The 22500-nt window shown below is 40.5% G+C and overlaps 1 protein-coding gene across 2 annotated transcripts in view; it reads left to right on the top strand.

Moving 5' to 3' along the window:
• Window positions 1-22500, top strand: part of LOC143032352 (major facilitator superfamily domain-containing protein 6-like) — a 40755-nt gene that overhangs the window by 13313 nt on the left and 4942 nt on the right. For both annotated transcript variants that reach the window (XM_076196957.1, XM_076196958.1), the window contains exons 2-4: window positions 4273-4600; window positions 7210-7857; window positions 21271-21551. In XM_076196957.1, coding sequence (XP_076053072.1) covers window positions 4294-4600; window positions 7210-7857; window positions 21271-21551 — 1236 coding nt within the window. In that variant the 5' untranslated portion in view covers window positions 4273-4293. The remainder of the gene's footprint in view (window positions 1-4272; window positions 4601-7209; window positions 7858-21270; window positions 21552-22500) is intronic.

Genomic DNA, 22500 nt, shown 5'->3' with positions numbered 1-22500 from the left:
CGATTGATTACTCATAACGAGATAATATGTGAGTTGATACAATTGAAGATTTAAAACATAGAAAATACGTAATGATGCTGTTATTTGGCTGTGAGCTATGAGAAAGATGTCCATTTAAAATGTGGTAAAAGTAATAACGCGCAGGAGAAACATTAGTATCAACTACGTAAAAATTTCCTCTGGGTACTGATCATGGCAATATTCTTATCAACACCCATCACATCACCACTAACACAACACTACCATCACATTACCAACACATCATATAATCACCACCATCATCACCATCACCACGACCACCACATCGCCTCCACCACCACATCACTCCAATATCATTATCAAAATAACCATCACCACCACCACATCACATCACCATCATCACATCACTGCAATCATCACATCACCACCATCGTCACACCACCATCATCACACCACCACCATATCATCATCATCATCGCCATCATCATCATCATCATCATCATCATCATCATCATCATCATCATCATCATCATCATCATCATCATCATCATCATCATCATCACCATCATCATCATCATCACATCACCACCACCACTATCACATCACCATCACATCACCATCATTATGAGCATCACCACCACCAGCATATCACCACCATATCACATAACCATCACTATAACCATAACCACCTCAATCACATCACCATATCATATCACCACTATTGCCATCACCATAACCAAAACCGCAACCACCACATCATCACACCACCACCACCATCACATCACCATTACATCACCACCACTATCACATCACTACAATTACATCACCTTTACCACCAACACATCACCCCCACTGATGACCAAAATGGTTAGATATATTAGAAAATATATTAGGGGATTTTTGTCCGGGGGTATTTTATCGGGAGGTTAGGGGTGGGTGGAGTCCGGCCTGGGGGCGGGGGGGGGGGTGTATCTGGGTATGTTTTGTCCGTGTTTATTGTCCGGCTACCATTCAAGCTGCCCTTGGATGGCGACTGCAAGGAAGTGAATGGCCTTATGTGACGATTGATTACTCATGACGAAATACTATGTGAGTTGATACGATTGAAGATTTAAAACAGAAAATATGTGATATGGCTGTGAGCTATAAGAAAGACGTTCATTTAAACTGTACCTCTGTTTTGTCAAGCAAGCAATATTGAATTATATTTGTGAATGTTTCACTTACGATGTTTGTCTCATTGTCGTTGTTGACAGGCCGTGCAAAAGCTTTTGTTGTTTTTTTATTCTGACAGTTTTTTACGACACATTAAGCCAAGCCAAGAACGTCCAAAATGCGTTCAAAACTTTCTTGTTTTTTTTTTATCGTTAAAAATGTAGATTATTATATTACACAGCTGTGAGCTAATGACCAGCGTTCATCGGGGATACATTGTCTCCCTTCCATATTTCTGTACACATATGATAGCATAATTAAATATTTTCTGGTGTTGGCTAAACTGGGGGGCGACTTAGATGAGTAAATATAATATTTTTTTCCTGCAATTACTTATTATATCTTATGGTGAGTTAGATAATTGCTCACATAAAGTGAACGTTAACTTACTAACAACCTCACTTGTATAATTTTCCTCAAAGACAATATGTTGTAGGACTAGTTAAAAATCTCACTTTGTGAGGATATCACATTTCTATTCAGTATGTCAAATTGATGAGGCTATCTTAACATGTCACTGTGCATCCAGTGCTGTCTGCTATTATCGCATGTTTACTTATATGATCCCGTCTATTATCTAAAAAATAGATTCTGTGTTGGCCTGCTTATTTTATTTCTTGCAAAGGTTAACATGCACATAATTTTCTGTTCCATAGTATTGTGTATTGTTTTAGTGTTGGTGTGTAATATAATGTTAACAGTTATTGCGTTAATTGTACTGAGGTTATCGCAAGAAGAGCCCTAATAGTTGGTTACCATAAAGGTGGTAAAGGAATACGAGAAATTAGCAGGATCATGTGGATATCCACTGCAGCGTCACATCTGTGTGGTGAACCGATTCTAGGCAGAAGGTTACGTCTTAACAAGGTCGAGACCTGGAGGTTCACGTGTCACGACCGCAGAAGAGGACGAGAGACAACGACAAGCAACAGACAGATACCCACTGGACAATGCCATAAAGTTAACTAGAGACGTTGGTTTACGTTGTTCCTTATCACCACGAGGCGACGACTGAGGGAGGCTGGGTCGAACGGTCTCATCTTTGATGCAAAGGAAACTTCAACAGAGTCACAACGACATTGCCACCTTAAGTTTAAAACCTGTGTGAATGTTGCCCAGGGTTTCTGAAAGTCTGTCATCTTTAAGGATGAATCTACCTCCTCCTCAGTGGCTACAGTAGGCCGCCAATGCTGGCGAAAAAGAAGAAGAAGAAAAAAGAAACACGAGGTATCAAGCGAACCACATTGGTTTCGGGCACACCCACAAATCAGACTAGTAGAGTGGCCTACTACAGGGATTGCAACCCCATAGTGAAACTGTGGGTGTTAATGAAGCAGGTGTTTGACGTCGAGGAATGAACCAGAGAAGTGAGCAGGAAGGCAGCGGAGGTATGGGAGGGCATGAGACTAACCCTAGGCCTCTACAGTAGGCTACTGGACTCCATGCCAGGACGTTTGTAGCTTGCGATAGAAACAAGGTATTAGGACCTTAAATGTAAATGATTTGTCTGACATTTGTGTGTGTGTGTAATAATAATAATGATAATAACAATAATAATGTGTGTGTATGTGTGTGTGTGTGTGTGTGTGTGTGTGTGTGTGTGTGTGTGTGTGTGTGTGTGTGTGTGTGTGTGTGTGTGTGTGTGTGTGTGTGTGTGTGTGTGTGTGTGTGTGTGTGTGTGTGTGTGCGTGTGTGTATTCACCTTGGTCTTTCACCTTGGTCTTTTGGATCACGTGTTGGACTCGTGATCGACAGCTATTTTCGAGCTCAGAGCTCGCATGACCGATCTATGGGTAATGCTATGACCTTTCACACACACACACACCCAACTCCCCGCCCACGAGAGTCAGAGTAACGACCCGAGGCACAGCGATACCGAAATAATTTCGGCCCTGGGCAGGATTCGAACTGGGTACTGCGAGCACTATCGTACTTCCCAGTCCAGCGCTCTACCAACACTGCCACCGAGTGTGTGTGTGTGTGTGTGTGTGTGTGTGTGTGTGTGTGTGTGTGTGTGTGTGTGTGTGTGTGTGTGTGTGTGTGTGTGTGTGTGTGTGTGTGTGTGTGTGTGTGTGTGTGTGTGTGTGTGTGTGTGTGTGTGTGTGTGTGTGTGTGTGTGTGTGTGTGTGTGTGTGTGTGTGTGTGTGTGTGTGTGTGTGTGTGTGTGTGTGTGTGTGTGTGTGTGTGCTTTCACTATGTGAAACAATGTTCATTATTACGTAACATGCACTAGCTGCTGGAGATGACATGCATTAACTAAAGAAGTGTGTGATATGTGACTGTCAGCATGATATTAACGACAACAGGTAAACATTAGAATATAACAAGAGTGTAAAATGAGGTGGATAATCAATAGTATATGATAGGAAAGGACATAAACATCTCTACATTGTAATTCCACAAAAATAAACCTCCATGGGCCGTTGTATTTATTTATTCCATGATAATGGGATATATAAACACACGGGCCTACCATTTAAAAAAATAAATCCAATCTGATTTGCAAGGTGACATTATGAACAAAATGACCGGAGAGACCTTTTATATCATATTAATTCATCACTAGTAAAGTATGATAATTACACAGCACAACCCTGCTGAAATCATCATAATAACTCCACAGTTTTCATTGGGATAACACAGCATATCGAATAATGATTTTCCATCCATGCTTCTGATACCCAATAACGATAAGAAATAATGTACAATATTTAGGTACAGTATATACAGTATACATGTAGAATAGGTATATATACATATTCTTAACATCTGGTAAGTATGAATTACATTAAGGCCCATTAATCTTGGCTATTTACATATTTTATCAATTTCTATTTTTTTTTTTCTTATTATTGATCAATTGATAAATTTATTTATTCATTTATTTATTCATATGGTGAATGGGAGTGGAGCATGTGGGGATGAAATGGGTAGGAGTGGATGTATGCCTTTGATTTTGGCTACCTCCCTTATAAGGGGGAAAAACCGTTGGTATATGTATGAATATTTATTACATCTATTTGTTTTTACTTATCCATTTATTTGCTTGATCTATCTATGAGTATTTCTTCCTTACAGACGAGACATAACTGATAGAAGATGAAGCTCAAGCACGAACTCACGGGCCAGGACAACGAAGGCTTTAGCAATGTCACAGTGACATCATGCCAGACGCTCGAGATGAAAACTCCAGCGCAACTTGCCGGGAACTACAAGAAACCGTTGACAAAGGAAGATGAGGCGCTGGGGGTAACGGGCCAGAAGAAAACCGAACCTAAAGACGACCAGAAGAAAGACCCGGAGGAGGGCCAAAGGAAGACAATTGGGGGAATTACCATTCCAGAATGCCTTGTGCCTAACAAGAAACTCGTATCGATCAAATTGCACTACTTCTGGATTGCAATGAGTAAGTGTTGGTCACGATCATTCACATACCATCTACATCTCATAACTCGGCCTTTACTCTAATCCACTCGTATGTTTTCTCTTCACAACCCCTTCTAAACTCTCTCCTCGGAATCAGACACAATTCCAGTGTCACTCGCAACTAACATTTGATTCACTTTACATATCCTAACATTCCCATCCACTAATTTCAAGCACTCTTGCTTTTCCCCTTTACCATCTCATCTAACTACACATACAGCCGCTGCGACAACATACATCCCTACATTCACTCTCACTATTCTGATTCCTGAAACATTCTCTACTACTTAAGTAGAATATTATAACTGCTTTCGACAAACCTCCCTCGATTCAATGTATTTGCAACGCGCTCCATAACACTTCTCTATCAAACCGGCCATATCCTTTCTCGTAGTCTATGAGCACCCAAAATAATACACACCTACAGGTGAGGCAGTAGTCCTTCTGCTGGTATCATATATATGTTACAGTAAGAACACGTACCTAGGGATTACACGTAATCCCTGAATGTTTATTCAGTGAATATGCGTAATCCCCGTTTCACTAACCTAACCTAACCTAACCTAACCTAACCTAACCTAACCTAACCTAACCTAACCTTAGGTTAGGTTAGGTTAGGTTAGGTTAGGTTCGGTTAGGTTAGGTTAGGTTAGGTTAGTGAAACGGGGATTACGCGTATTCACTGAATAAACATTCAGGGATTACGCGTAATCCCTAGATACGTGTTCTTACTGTAACATATACAGTACTACCTGCTGGTTGTCGGTGACTAAGCCGACTCCCCCCACTGATCATCCACCAGTGAAGATGGTGTGTTGGACATAAACTTAAAAGAAAAAGAAAATCATCAAAAGAATAGAAGTCTTTTTTAGTTAATGACCATCCAACCCCGTTATGGGTCACTAACCCACGTGTTTCCCAGGTGTGGTATCTCTGCATGCCCTGAAGTCTAGAGTCTCGTAGGCTGACTGATGCCCCAGTGCTGTGGTTGTACTGAGGTACCCCCCTAGGAATAGCAACATGCTTCTTTGGTCATTTATTCAGGCTAGGATGGCTGATCTCTTTTGGTTCGGATGGCCAAAGTGGCTGGGCCGTTTGACTTGAAAATTTGGATTAGATACGCCCTAAGTCAAACAGCTACCGCCTGGGCCGACACGTCACGGTTGGCGGTTGTCTTCCTTTAGTGTCAAGGTGGTGAATGTGTATACTCTTCCACAACTACCAGGACTATTAGGTTCATTTGTATACCCAGATACCAATCTCCCCTTGTTTGGCTTGGGGTAGGTGACGGCAATGGAGGATTAATCATAGACATATGCACAGGCAACCACATTTGACACCTATGGTAGAGACGAGTTTGTAACCTACACCTGTCAAAATTACCAAGCCCGCTGTACGGGTTGCCGGGATGTTGTAAAAGAGGCACAAACACGTCAAGTTGAGCCAGGGGGTGAACCTCCGAGGGTTTTCAGTGTGGGCGCCCGGAACATTCTTTCCTCCTCCCTGACCTATTGACTTTCTTGACCGTATCTAATAGAGCGTTCTATTAGATATGGCCGAGAAAATTCGGCAGTATTCCAACATGTAAGCCAACAAAGTTACCATATGCATTTGGAAAAAATAAATATAATTTACAAATCTGGTTGTGGGTTCAGGAGCAAGACAGTCTAATCAACATTAATGTAATATTACCCCCAATATGAACATTTCTAGGGGACATTGCCTGTAGCATTGGACTCACTAATCTCATTAACACATAGCCTCTCGCTGACTCCACTAGGAATAACAATCCAGGATACTTCTGAGTAAGGGTAGCTTCTTTCCGAGTTTCTCGCCGTATTTTTAAAGAGTTATATTAACATAATAACCTCCTTCCATTTTATATATGTATATATATATATATATATGTATATATATATATATATATATATATATATATATATATGAAAGAGAGAGAATTGGGTGGGGAAGGGCAAACGAAGATGTGTTGGGAATACAGTTTACTGCCCTAACGTTGCGACTAACTTGGTCTTCTTCAGAGGACTTGCTGCTATACAATCAGATCACAAGTCTTATACTCGTAGCGAGAGGGAACCCGTCAGGCTATGAGTGGATGGATGTGTCAGGTTTTCCATCTACTCATAGCTTGACGGGTTCCCTCTCACTACGGGTTTAAGACTTGTGATCTGTTTGTATAGCAGCAAGTCCTCTGAAGAAGACCAAGTTGGTCGCAACGTTAGGGCAATAAACTCTATTCCCAACACATCTTCGTTTGCCCTTCGCCACCCAATTCTCTCTCATTTGTCTTAAATACTTTTTAAATATGTATATATATATATATATATATATATATATATATATATATATATGTATATATACATATATATAAATATATGTTTGTGTATATGTATATATATATAAATATATATATATCTATATATATATATATATATATATATATATATATGTGTGTGTGTGTGTGTGTGTGTGTGTGTGTGTGTGTGTGTGTGTGTGTGTGTGTGTGTGTGTGTGTGTGTGTGTGTGTGTGTGTGTGTTTATATTTATATAATATTCTTTTTCCTTTTGCAGGTGGAGGACCCATGTGGCTGTTCCAATCCCTGATCCTGCGCCAGCGCGGAGTGTCCCCTGAGGGCTATGGACTGTTGACCAGCATCTACCCAGTCATCACCCTCTTCATGGGTTCCCTCATCATCACTTTGACAGATCGTTTCGAGACCCATCGCGTCTCCCTCATCGCCAGCACCGTAATCATGCCCGCGTTCGTCTCGAGCCTCTACTGGATCCCTCACGTTGGTATTGGGATTCCCTTCCAAGGCCCCAACTCCACGGATCCTCTTTGGAATGCGACAGGTGTTCTGAGTCCAAGCGCTCATCAGACTCACCTAGCGAATCAAAGCCTCTTTTTCAATATAACTGACACTCTCAGTTCGTCTACTTATGAGATCGTGTCACTCAACGCGACGCACACTACCGACGGGACCTCGAATGAGGGCTCGTCCCACGGTGGAATTCCTCAGGACGACAATTTGATCGAGGTGGGCTTCCAAAACGTCTCGTCAAATCATTCCGAAGAACTACCGTGGAAGATCGAGTATCCGGTCAAGGATCTTGTTCATATGAAAGGGTTTTGGGTTTTCCTGGTTATCATGATGATGGCCAACCTAAGCCATTTTGTGAACACAAATATGACGGACTCCATCTGCTTCATGAAGTTAGGTAAATATTTTCAGTTAATCAGGGCAAAAGTATTGGCACTTAAGACGACGATATAGCCGTCATCAAATACATAATGCGTATTCAGTTGAGAAGTGATATCAATTAATTTTTCGTAAGAAATATATACATACTTCGCACGAACAAAAACACATCCATATTCAAAACATATCCAAATGCTCTTTTTCTACTGAATTCAATTAATTTCTAACTTTCTCTTACACTGCATCTTCTCAATTGAGTTTACTACATACAAAAAAAATCTGTCTTTCTCTACAACTATGTCTTCGTTGAGCAGTAGTCGTCACTAAATTGAGCAGTAGTCTTCACTCAGTTGAGCAGTGGTCGTCCCTGAGTTGAGCAGTACTCGTAATTTAATTGAGCAGTAGTCGTCACTCAGGTCAGGTCAACTGGGTAGCTGCTTCAAATAGTGATATGGCGAGTGGTTGCGTTACAGTGTTCAGCGCCGATGAGTTACAATATCTACTTAGTAGAATTAAAGCCTTGAAGGATGCTGTAAAATACCTTAAAGAGGAGAATCGAGTTCTCAACTCGAAGGCCCAAAATACGGAAGACAAAACTAGTTCGGAGCCTGGATGGAAAAAAAGTGACAAATAAGACGCGGAAAGTTGGAAAAAAAGTCCTCACCAGCCCCGCTCGATTGCAAGAACTCGTTTCAAGCACTAGCGGGTCTACAGGAAGAAGAAACAAAGGATATTCAAGAGAAGAAGGGAAGGACAGACGCTGGATCCCTGCCCACAGGTAAAATTTTGGTTGTAGGAGACAGTCAAGTGAGGTACTTAGGCAGGGCTTTCTGTAATAAAGATAAGAAACATAGGATGCAGGTGTGTTTCCCCGGCGCGGGGATAAAGGTTGTTAGAGATAGGATTGAAGAGTGTTTAGTAGGGAGAGGTAAGGACCCTGTCGTTTGCTTAAGTGCTGGGGGCAATGATATAGGTAAGTTAGGGAGTGAGGAACTGTTTGCGCTGTTCCGGGATGTGCTAGACAATATTAGGAATATGGGAGGTGTGCCTGTTGTATGTGGAATCCTTCCGAGGCATAGAGTTGGAGGAATGTGGCATTCCAGGGTTATTGCAATGAATTACAGGCTGCCAAAACCTTGTAAGGGCAATGGATGGGCATTTGTCAACAACTGGGATCGCTTTTACGGTAAGAATCATCTATATACAAGGGAATGGGTGCATTTGTTACCCAGAGGATTTCGGCTCCTTGTTGAATCTCTTGAGCGAGAAGTAGGCATCCTACAGGGTTTTTTCAGGTAGATTACGTGGGAGTAAGGAGGGAAGTATCGGAATATAGTTTAGGCAATAGAAACAACTTAGAGAGGGACTGTGAAAAGAATCACCAAAGCAGGTGGAGAGAAGATAAACTTAAAGTTTACTATACAAATAGCAGAAGCATAATTAACCAAATTTATTTGCTGCGAGGTAAAGCATGCATAGATAATTTTTATATTATAGCTATTACTGAATCCTGGATCAACATGGCTGATAAACATTTCCTTTCGGAAATCGAAATAGGAGCATATACGTTTTTTCACAAGGATAGGGTTGGCAGGAGTGGGGGAGGAGTAGTATTTTCGATCAAAATACAGTAAACTGTATTATCAACAATTCGATTAAGGAAGAGGGCTGTACGGAATCTATTTGGGTAGATATTATAGGCAAGAATAAGAAAGTTATTATTGGCGTCTTGTATAGACCTCCAAACCTCAGCATTGAGCAGACTGTTCCCCTGGTTCATGAAATTCGCAGAGCGTCCCAGTACAAAAAAGTTGTGATCATGGGAGATTTTGATTAAAGAAACATTGACTGGGAACTTTAATGGGAGATCAGGAAGCGAAAAGTTCTTAGATGTGGTGCAGAATAATTTCCTAAAGCAAATAATCACCGATCCTACGAGGGGAGAAAATACTCTGGACTTACTTTTAACTAATAATGAGCACCTAATGAGTAACGTAAAAGTGGGAGATAGTCTAGGCTCTAGCGATCATCAGGAAATAAGATTTAATATTATTTGGGAAGAATTAAAAAGTACGAATAACGTCCAAGTACCAGACTTCAGGAGAGTAAACTTTAACAATATAAAAACCTATTTGAAATTGGATATGAAGTGTCATACGAACGTTACGAACGTTTCGGTCATTATCGGCGCGGTCAGGTCTCGGTACATGACCAGGGGTCAGGTCATGACCAGGGGTCGGGTCATGGAGGGTAATATGCATACCTTGGGTCAGGTCACTTGGGGATGGGGCTCAACAGACAGGTCAGCGATTTGGATGAAATGTATAGCAATCTAACTGATTTAATTATTAATGGACAAAATACATTGATCCCCCTGAAGTCAATACGGAAAAATAGTAATACTCCCAAATGGATGACGGACATATTGAAACATGAGATCGGAATGAAAAGAGGACTTTACGTGAAAAAAAACGGGGAAACACACCTTAGGTCAAGATATAACGAAATGGCAAAGCTAGTTAAAAAGAATACACGTACAGCGAAACGTAATTATGAGATTAAGGTTGCCAGTCAAATAAGATCCAACCCAAAGGGTTTCTTTCATCTCTATAGAACAAAAAATAAAGAATAGGACCAATTAAAAACGATGATAATGTCACGATAGAATCGGAGGAAAAAATGATTGAGGAGTTTAACAAATATTTTCTCTCGGTGTTTACTAATAAGAGGTTAGATAAAGTACCTGACTGTGATTCGATTTTCAGTGGGGATGAAGAAAGTAGTCTATCTAATATCAGCATTAGTAAAGTAGAAGTAGTCAAGCAGATTGAAAGACTTAAGGCTACAAAATCCCCTGGTCCAGACGAAATTTTTCCGAGAATGCTTCAGGATCGTAAATTTGAAATCTACGGCCAGTTAACTGAAATATTTAATAAATCGGTAGACACTGGTTTTATGCCTAGTGCTTGGAGGCAGGCAAACGTTGTTCTTGTTTAAAAGGGAGATAGATCGTCTATATGCAACTACAGGCCAATCAGTTTGACAACGGTTATAGGAAAAATGCTTGAGTCAATAATAGTAAATAGACACAGAGAACACATCGAAAGACATGATTCAATTCGTGATACACAGCATGGTTTCTCCAAGGGTAAGTCATGTGTGACTAATCTTCTATCCTTTTACACTAAAGTATATAAGGCGTCAGATAACAATGATAATTACGATGTTATTTACCTTGACTTTAACAAAGCGTTCGACAAGGTGCCACACCAAAGGTTACTAAATAAAATCAAAGCCCATGGTATAGGAGGAAAAGTGTTAGAATGTATTAGAGCTTGGATTAGTAACAAAACACAGTGGGTCACCATAAATGGAGTAAAATCTAAGTGGGGGAATATTACTAGTGGGGTGCCCCAGGGCTCGGTTTTGGGTCCCTTGCAGTTCATTATGTACATAAACGACTTAGACGATGGGATGAATAGTGATATTAGTAAGTTTGCGGATGACTCTAAAATAGAACGCCAAATTAGGTCAGGAGACGACGCAGAGATTCTGCAGGATGATCTTAATAAATTGTTCACATGGTCGGTGAAATGGCAAATGCACTTCAATATCTCTAAGTGTAGCGTGTTAAACATAGGGCTACACAACCCCAAAAATAGATACAGCTTAGATAACACACTTTTAAAGAAAATTGAGTGCGAGAGAGACTTGGGAGTTCTAGTGAGTCCGGACATTAAAACCAGGAAACAGTGCATTAGCTCCAGGAATAAAGCTAACAGAGCATTAGGTTTCATTGTTAGGACGGTAACGAATAGAAGTGCAGAGGTAGTTTTCAAACTCTATTTAGCGATAGTTACACTCATCCTTGACTATGCCGTACAGTTTTGGTCTCCGTCCTACAGAATGGACATCAATTCACTAGAATCAGTATAGGGAAGAATGACCAAAATGATACATGGACCCAGAAATTTGCCTTACGAAGAGAGGCTTAGACACCTAAACTTACACTCTCTGGAAAGACGCAGAGTGCGGGGTGATCTAATAGAGGTGTTCAAGTGGATCAAAGGCTTTAACAAAGGTGATGCAAACAAGGTCATCATATTAAGATAACAGGACAGGGCTCGCAGTAATGGATTTAAACTTAAAAAAATTAGATCTAAGAAGGAAATAGGCAAGAATTGGTTTACTAATACGGTGGTCGACGAATGAAATAGACTTAGTAACCATGTAGTAAGCGCTGAAACTATCAGTTGTTTTAAGAAACGATTAGGCAACTATATGGATGGGGATGACAGGTTGTGATGGATATGGAGCTGCCTAGTGTAGGCCTTATGGCCTCTTGCAGTCTCCTTCATTCTTATGTTCTTATAACCATTTTCCCCGCTTTCGTTGGTTGATATAGATCCAGGATTCGAATGAATATCCCTAAAAAATACTCAGTGGCAATAGCCCTCTTTTATAAACAACTATCATTTCATTTTACCACAGACTTCTCTTCCTTCCCCGCCCCCACAAAAGAGAGAGAGAGAGAGAGAGAGAGAGAGAGAGAGAGAGAGAGAGAGAGAGAGAGAGAGAGAGAGAGAGAGAGAGAGAGAGAGAGAGAGAGAGAGAGAGAGAGAGAGAGAGAGAGAGAGAGAGAGAGAGAGAGAGAGAGAGAGAGAGAGAGAGAGAGAGAGAGAGAGAGAGAGAGAGAGAGAGAGAGAGAGAGATCCCTCAGAAGCGAATGGTATGACATAGGCAGGTCCATAGTCACTATCATCGTCGGTCTGACGATATTCTGAAGCCCGAGGAAATATTTGTCAATGCTTATCCTACGCTAACATAAGAATGAAAGAGACTCCAGACGACTATAAGGCCTACACTATGTAGTTCCATGTCCATTACCACCAATCATCCCCACCCATAAAGTTATCTAACCTTCTCTTAAAGCAACCGGTAGTTTCAGCGCTCACTAAATGGCTATTAAGTCTATTCCATTCGTTGACCACTCTATTAGTTAACTATTTTTTACGTATTTCCTTCTGAAATCCAAATTTGCTCAATTTAGATACATTACTTCGAGTTCTTCCTTGTTGTCTTGATATGATGACCTTGTCTGCATCACCCTTGTTAAAGCCCTTGACACACTTGAACACCTTTATTAGATCACACTGCACTTTGCTCCTCTCCGAAGAGTGTAAATTATAGTGCCTAATCCTGTCCTCGTAAGGTAAATTTCTGAGGCCATGTATCATTTTGGTCCTTCTTTGGGATGGAGACCAAAACTATACCGTATAGTCAAGGATGGGTCAATCTAAAGCCAGATACAGTTTGATAACTACCTCTGCACTTATTTATAGCCGTCCCACCAATGAAATCTAATGCTCTGTTAGCTTTATTCCTGACGTTAATGCATTGTTTCCTGGATTTAAGGTCAGGACTCAATAGCGCTCCCAAGTCTCTCTCGCACTCAGTTTTCTCTAAAAACATGTTATTTAAGCTATAACTGCTTTCTGTGTTGCGTAAACCTACGTTTAACGAACTGCACTCTGAGATATTGAAGTCCATTTGCCGTTTTATCGACCATGTGAACAATTTGTTAAGCTCTGCATTATCCCGGCGTCTTCTCTTGACATAGTTTGGCGTCCTATTTTAGTGTCATCTACAAACTTACTAATATCACTTATAATCCCATTGTCCATATCGTTTATATACATAACGAACAATAAGGAACCCAAATCCGAGTTCTGAGGAACACTACCCCATTTGAATTTTACACAGTTAATGGTGACCCGCTGTTTTCTGTTATTAATCAATACTCTAATCCATTCAAACACTTTTCCTCCTACGGTGGTGGGGCACCTTATCGAACGCTTTGCTTTAAAGTCAAGGTAAGTAACATATCTATCATTGTTATCTGACGCCTTGTAGACAATAGTGTAAAAAAAATAAAAGATTAGTTACACATGACCAAACCTTGGTGAACCCGTGTTGTGAGTCACGAATCAAATTCTACTCGCTATTATTTATTATAATTTTTTACCTCTAACAGGTGTTAAACTGACTGGCCTGTAGTTGTGCATAGACGATTTATCACCTTTTTTTGAAATAGGCACGATACCAGTGTTTGTCAACTTACTAGATATTTTCGTTAACTGGTCGTACATACATACATACATACATACATACATACATACATACATACATACATACATACATACATACATACATACATACATACATACATACATACATACATACATATATGCATACATACATACATACATACATACATACATACATACATACATACATACATACATACATACATACATACATACATACATACATACATACATACATACATACATACATACATACATACATACATACATACATACATATACCAAAGGCCTTTTTCCCCCTTACACGGGAGGTAGCCAAGAAGAATAAGCCATAGAAACCACTCCCATCCATTCCATCCCTTACATATTCCACTCCCCTTCACCCTCCTCCCTCCCTCTCATCTTGGCACCTCCTGGATGACGGGTCATTCCTACATCCTGTCCATTGCCCTAGGTCAGAAGCAATGTCGCAAGACACAGCACATCCACAGCAAGGCCGCTTCATTAATTCGGTGCCCCCCCCCCCCCCATCTCCGTCCCCTCATGCAGAAAAGGAGAAGACGGGGAGAAATCCCCTCGGGCTGCGTCAAATTATTTCTAATACATGCTTCCTCACCCCCCATCCCCCACCCACTCTCCCTTACGCATCATAGCATCATCCATACAGAACCCTTCTCCATTCATCCATATCCTATCTTCTGTCCTCTCCCGTCCTTCCTCAACAGACATTCCTCTCTTTTGTAATGCCCCTTTTACCCCATCCATCCATCTCATCCTTGGACGCCTCCTCATATTCACTCCTTCCACCTCTGCCTTCCACACCTCTTTTACTAATCTTTCAGCACTCTTGAAAAAAAAATAAAAATGAATAAAACATCTGGACCCGAGGATTTTTTAGCTTTAAGTCTATCAATCTGTTTGATTACTTCTTCCTTACTAAATCTGGTGTTAGTCTACTTCTCTCTTCCCCATTGAGGATTGGGTCGCAGTCAGGTACAATATCTAACCTCTCCTTTGTAAACAGAGTAAGAAAATATTTGTTAAACACCTCGTTCAAATTTTCCTCTGAATCTATCAAGACATCGTCGGTTTTAACTGGACCTACCCTTTCCTTATATTTTGTTCTGTAGGGATGGAATAAGCACTTTGGGTTGGATCTCGCCTTAATTTCGTAGTTACGTTTCTCTGTGCGGGTGTTCTTTTTAACCAATGTAACCATATCATAATTAGCTCCAAGGTGTGTTTACATTTTTTTTTTTTAAGCAAAAAATCCTCTTTTCATTCCAATTTTTTTACTTTACGCACACAAAATCGCTGACGCTGCCATTGTCCTCTGGTGCTGGCCTTCTATGTAACTATTTGTTTTAAATGTTTCCTCAGATTTTCAAAAATGGCTCTCCTGAAGTCTGGAGTACTGTCTGCATGTTATGGTGCGGTATAAATCGTGTAGTAGCATACTTTAGGGACTATATGGGACGCCCCTATAGACCAGAGCCTTACATAATTTTGTCTATGTTAAAGGAAATCTCTAACCATAGAGAAATTATGCAACTTTATTGTACAGCGACTGTCCCTTCGTTATGCTGTCATATCCCCACTCAATACTGTTTTGTACCACTTCTTTGCGTCTTTGCGTATAAGTTTCCATTTTCGCCTCTCCCCTTTGGTTGGGGTAAGGAAGAATACTCCCACCGAGTCTTCAAACTCGGGTCATAAAAGTGGTTAAAACAGGACGGAACGTGGGACTAGGTACCTTGGTCTCTGTATCCCTATGGGTACATTCCTATGAGAAGTCAAGGCATAAGAGGGTCTGGGAGTTTTCTAGCCAGAACCCTAAAGTTTGGGTCTTTTGATATGCGTGGATGTGGTATATATGAGAGTAAAAGAAAAGAGATAGGCAGTATGTTTGTGAGAAGGAAACTGGATGCGTTAGTATTAAGTGAAACCAAGTTGAAAGTGAGGGAAGATTTTGAGTTTGAGAGGGCGAGGAAGGGAAAGGGTGGCTCTACTAGTAAGTAAGGGCATAGATAAGCGTGTGGTGTAGTGGAAGGAGATTTCTTTAAAGTTAATGTGGATGAAGGTAAAACTGGGAAGGGAGATATGAGTATTGTAAAGATGTATAGGCCAGGTAGTGAGAAGAGTGTAGAGGGGGGTGGGGAGACTTTTTGGACAGATATGAATAAGTGCGTAGATATTTTTGAGAGGAATGTCAATGTAGTGGTATGGGAAGTGCCAGGTAAAAATAATAGTGGTGGGTTAATGGTAGAGATGTGTTTAAAGAGTTGATGATAACTAAGACTGTGTTTAGGAAGAAGGTTAAGCATAAGTACACATGGGAGCAGGTGGTGGATGGAAGGGTGGTTGACAAGGCGTTAATGGACTATGTAATGGTATCCAGGAAAAGAAAAGGAAGAGTTCTGGATGTCCATGTTCTTAGGGGAGAGAGTGGAGTGATATCAGATAATTTTTTCGTGGAAAGTAAGTTGAGAGTGGAGGATAGGAGAAGAAAGGGGGAAAGGGCAGAAGATAGAGAAGTGTTTAGAGCAAACTATCTAAATGAGAAGGAAAAGGAGCAAGAGTACAAGGAGAAGCTGAGAGAAGTGTGGGAGGCGGTGAAGGATAGAGTACAAGTAAGAGTGGAAGAGGAATAATGGGGGTGTTTCAAGGAGGAAGTGACAAGATGTGCAAAGATGGTATGTGGAACAGGGAGGATGGGAGGGAGTAGAAGGAAAGGCAGTAAATGGTGGGATGATGAGGTGAAGAAGGTAGTAGAAGAGAAGAAGCGAGCACTCACGGACTGGTTGCAAAGGAAGACGACAGGAAAATGTGAGAGATACAAAGAAAGGGTAAGAGAAGCAAAAGAAAAAAAAGTGGCAAAAAGGAAAACAGGTGTGAAATGTGGGAGCAGTATGACAACATTTTTAACACAATGAAAAAATTGAACGAAATTAAGAGAGACAGGGGAGGTGAGTCAAGTAGAGAAGAAAGTGTAAAAGATGCAGATGGACAGATCTTAACGGAAGAGGAGGCTGTAAGGGGAAGATGGGCGGAGTATTTTAGAGATCTGTTGAATGTGGATAAAGATAGGGAGGGATTGGTGGTAGCAGTGGAAGGTGGTAAGAAAATGACGGTAGTGGGAGAGGAAAATGGAGGAGAAATAAGAAAAGATGAGATGCAAGCAACTTTGAAATTTATGAGAGCAGGTAAGGCGCCTGGGTAAGATGGGCGTCATGCAGAGTGTCTAAAGAAAGGAGGTAGAGTAATAGTGGACTAGCTAGTGAGGTTATTTGATGTGTGTTTAAGGGAGGCTAGAGTGCCAGAGAACAGGAGGAGTTCATGTATAGTTCCACTTTGTAAGGGAAAGGACACAAATATGAGTGTAGTAGTTTCAGAGGGATCAGTTTGTTGAGTGTAGTTGGAAAGGCTTATGGGAGGGTTTTGATTGAGAGGATTAGGAGAGGAACAGAGTAATTGGTGAGGAATAGTATGAGCTTAGGAAAGGCAGGGGTTGTGTGGATTAGATTGTGCAGTAAGGCAGATATGCGAGAAAGCTTTAGCAAAATGTAAGGATATTTTTTGGCCCTTATGATTTTGGAAAAGAATTATGACAGGGTAGACAGGAAGGCATTGTGGGAGGTTTTGCAGATATACAGGATTGGGGGAAAGCTGCTAAGGGAAGCCAAGAATTTTTACGAGAAAAATAGAGCCTGTGTTAGAATTAGAAATCTAGAGAGCGAGTGGTTTGAGGTAAAAGTGGGGCTGCGACAGGGGTGTGTCATCTCGCCATGGCTGTTTAATGTGTATATGGATGGACGGTGCGGGAGGAAAGGCAAAGGTAATGGGTAAGAGATTGGAAATTATTAAAGAAAATGGAGAAAAGCGGGAGATAAGCCAGTTGTTGTTTGTTGACGACACTGCGCATGTGGCAGGGGCAGAGGAGGGATTAAGGGAGTTAGTAACGGAGTTTGAAAAGGTATGCTATAGGAGAAGGTTGAAGGTAAATGTGGGTAAAAACAAGGTGATGAGATGTACAAGGGGAGAAACTGGCAGAGAGTTGGAAGTAAGTCCGACAGGAGAGAGGCTGGAGAAAGTGGATAGCTTTAGGTATTTGGGGTCACATGTGACAAGTAAATGCCTTGGGTTATTAAAAAGTGTCATGAGAAATAAGTATCTGGGAATGGGTGCACAGAGGAGATTGTATGAGGGGGTGATTGTATCTCCGACATTTTATGGGGTAGAGACATGAAATCTAAGAGAAGAGGGAGAGGTAAAAAGTTTGAATGTGTTTGAGATGAAATGTCTGAGATAAAAGGTCGGATAGATTGAGATACGAGGTGAGGATGAGAACGGGAGTGGAAAAGGAGAGGGTGGATAAGGCTGATGAAAGAGTATTGGGATGATTTGGACATATGGAAAGTATAAGTGAAGAAAGATTAGTAAAAGAGGTGTGGAAGGCAGAGGTGGATGTGAACTTGAGGGGACGGCCGAGGATGAGATGGATGGATGGGGTGAAAGGACGCTAAGCAAGAAGGGAATATCAGTTGAGCAAAGAAGGGAAAAGGCAGGAGATATGGATGAGTGGAGAATGGCTGTGTATAGATGATACTATTATGCAAGGAAAGGAGTGACGGGGGATGAGGGTAGGGGGTGCTTATATGTGAATGATATTTTGACGCAGCCCGAAGGGATTTCTCCCCGTTTTTTATTTTTTTCTGCATGAGGAGATGGAGTGAAGGGGTCGCCTAGGGTTGCCAACTTTGTTAAGCTACAATAAAGGACATAAAATCTTTATCGATGTTTATTTAAGTGGCTATAGATCGTAATAGAAGCCAATATTAAATGCAGTTCAAAATTACATTTCTCTTACCTAAATGAAAATACAAAAACAAGAATGAGAAGACATTTATTTTACCTTGATCAAAGGATTCTAATATTTAAAACTATATTTGCACTGGCTTTTTGCTGCCTTCAGAAAATTTGTATCCTCTTTGCTGTTTTTAGCGAATTCCAAACAACTATCTTTTATGTTAAAATGTATGAGAAGTTCATTCTTAATTAATTCAACAGAGCTTCAGTTCCCTTCATCTCGCCATTTAGGTGACATTAAACCAAAAACTCTCTCACAATAAGATCATATTCCACGAATTGATGGTACAAAAGAAACCATTTTGAAAACATTGATACATTTAAAGTCCGTAGATTTAACAATTAAATACCACTTTCAAGTTGTTGTTTTTGGGTTTATGTAGAGTTCAGAGCTTTTGTTAGTGTCGAAGATTCTTTGAATTAATACTACTTCGTCAAAAAGTTCATCCATCTTTAATTTAAGCTTTCCTTCTAGCTTCAAATGTTCTACTACTTCTACAAATTTCTGAAACTTTGGGAAATGAATGGCCTAAGAAGCTTAGGTTTGATAATTTGCCGAATGTTGAATTTCATCGAAATCTATTCTGTTTTTCCAAATATCTGTTAATAACATGAAATATTGGCACTACTATTACAACTTTTCTCACATAGATTTCACTGTTCTTCTGGAATTTATAACAAATTACGGCTCAATTTTGTGAAGAGTCTCATCATCACATTGTTGTATAAATTCGACATATTTGTTTTGGTTCTTCGTGAGTTCAGTTGATAGGCGGAAGTATTGCCTTTCCAAACGTCCAACGGCACCTCCTTTCTTTCTCTATTGTTTTTCTTTTCTTTTTTCTTGGTGGTGATTCTCATATTTAGTAACATAGTTTACGATTTTCTGTTTTTTCCCAAAATGAGTGCCCTTTTTTAATGGAAAATTGAGTTATACATAAAATGAGGCTAATTTTACACCCTGGTCTGCGATCTGCCGCTCTGTGCGTCTGGTATTGTGCGTCTGGTATTGTATTCTTAAAAGAAGTAAACGCTTTTGCAATCATCACATCTTGAGAGCGGGAAATTAAACTACCAGTCAAAACGATTTCATAATAAAGGACAAATAGTGTTATTTCAAATCTAAATAAAGGACAAGGACAAATAGAGCTGAATAAAGGACTGTCCTTTGAAATGAAGGACGGTTGGGAAACCTAGGGTCGCCAATTAAATGAATCGGTTTTTCTGTTGATATACTGTGTCTTGCTACACTGTTTCTGGCCCAAGGAACTAAGATGAGAGGGAGTAAAGGGTGGTGGATGGGCTGCCTCCCTTATAAGGGGTAAAATCTTTTAGTTTATAGACATAATTTTTTTGGTGATTGCTAAAGCCTAGACTATCACCCACTTTAACGTTTCTTGTTATATCCTCATTTTTAGTTAAGAGTAAATCCAGAATATTCTCTTTCATCGTAGGATCGGTAATCATTTGTTTTATTAAATTGTCTTGTGCTAAACCCCTCAAAAAAGAAAAAACTCTTTCTGTTCTACTAAATTTTTCCCAGTCAATGTTTCTACAATTAGAAAACCCCATGATCACAAAAAAAAAAAGACACCATGCGATTTTTTTTTAATTAGGGGTTCAGTCTGTCCAATGCTAAGGTTAGGAGCTCTGTATAGGACACCGACAATAAGTTTCTTATTCTTGCCTATAATCTCCACCCAAACAGATTCTCTGCTTTCCTCTTCCTTAATAGAATTGTTGATAATGCAATTAGCTGTGTATTCTATTTCGATTGTAGGAAGGAAATATCTATCCGCCATATTGATCCGCGCGGTGGCCCAGGTGGTTGTGAGTTCGATTTCCTAGGAAAAAAAATAGTTTGCTGCAACTGACAGGACTTTACCAGGGGTTTCTCCCTTCCCATTGCATATGAGTGAAATGGTGATTTTTTTTTTTAAAGAGAGAGTGAGAGGGAGAGGGAGAGGGAGAGGGAGAGGGAGAGGGAGAGGGAGAGGGAGAGGGAGAGAGAGAGAGATGGTATACCCGCCAGGCTACTTGATTCGTCGCCGCGGCCGTTACCACCTCAGTATCGAGGGAGCTTAAGATATTTTGGTTTGGCTGACTGAAATATTTTTAAATATAGAGACTCCCTACTACACTATACTCTCTTGGGGTCAACAATGCAGCGACTCTTTCAATTAACCTTCAAAGGTCCGTTGCTCACTTAAAACGTTTTGTCCTGTCTAACACTAATGAATCTTATTTGGATTTGGGAAAACATTCTATACTTCTGTGAGTTATCTAGGAGTGCCATTACGTCCTTTGTTGGTCAACAGTTTTCTAGAGAACGGGGTGTGGACCACTGTTACGTTGGTAATCACTCCTATTGTTTATGTGGGACAGATTCCCAACGTATTTTTGTTTTGAAACCAGACGGTTCGTTCTGAAAAAAAAAAAAAATCCTTTTCCTTCCTCAGGCAAGGACGACCATCTGTACGGACAGCAGCGCCTCTTCTCCGCCATTTCATGGGGGTTCTGCGCCCTCTTCACTGGCTCCGTCATAGATCTGTACTCCCTCAATCTCCCCGAGAGGGACTACTTTCCTTCCTTCCTGATGGTGCTTATCTTCGGAATGATCGATATCCTGGTAGTGACATGCATGAATGTGCCCGAGCAGGAGAAGGGCCCATCAGAGAAGCAACCCTCCGCAATGGACTTCCTCAGAATCATTCTCATCCCGAAGAACTGCCTGTTTTTCGTTAGTATTTGTGACTCACGTTCTTACCCCGTCACAGGTTTTTTTTTTTTTTTTTTTTTTTTTTTTTTTACTCCTTGTCCGGTAAATGATATACAGTGCCATCCAGCCGAGAGGCAGCCTTAGGACGAAAATTGAGAATCGATTGTCTGAGGCCCCATCTTATTCTGATTCCGGCTATCGCATGTGCGAAGTTTCCCGTCATTAAAAAGTGGCCTTACCGAACTGAAGGAGTTAGCCGATAGAGTTTTCCCACACTTCAACAACGGCCTCTCCCAGCTGAATAAAACCTCTTGGCAGGTGCCACATAAAAACATACTAAAACGATCGCACGTATGAGCGAACTTTACCTTTTTGCTTGCTATGCCATTTTAGTAACTTAATCTATCTATTGCCAGGCGATTATATTCAGCTGGGGGAACCTAGTTTATGCAACTACAGGGCTCAGTGTACTCGAGTCTCAATTGAATCTTTCACTACGCTTTCATTTACTATTCATTCTATCTGCGACCGAGCGATCTTTATACTTATATGCACACACATACACACGCGCGTGCGTGCGCACAGAAATCTCAGGACAGGACTATATTTCGCTTGTTTACGAAAACGTCGTCATAACTCAAAATATCGAATTTTTCAGGAGAGGCATTTTAAAGTTTCAAAACGCTCTCAATATTATAAAAAGCACTCAAACACCATAGGTGGAACATTTTTTGGAGCATCAAATACGCCTCTAAAGTATATAGAAGTTGAAACAATCATTATCTTTACTAAGTCTAAAATATTTGTTGGAACATGTAAGGTTATGTCGTTGGGACATTTAGCACTCCCTAGCGGTCAATTTTTGAGCTACAGATATGATACTGTTACCAAAAAAATCCGTGTTTGAAGATGAATATGTCTGTATAGATAACTCAAAAATTCAGTTTTTTTTAGTCATGACGACGTTTTC

Source organism: Oratosquilla oratoria, chromosome 13 (assembly GCF_046742065.1).
Source record: "Oratosquilla oratoria isolate Oo_2021 chromosome 13, ASM4674206v1, whole genome shotgun sequence".
NCBI classification, from domain to species: Eukaryota; Metazoa; Arthropoda; class Malacostraca; order Stomatopoda; family Squillidae; genus Oratosquilla; species Oratosquilla oratoria.
This window is presented reverse-complemented; position numbering and strand designations above follow the sequence as displayed.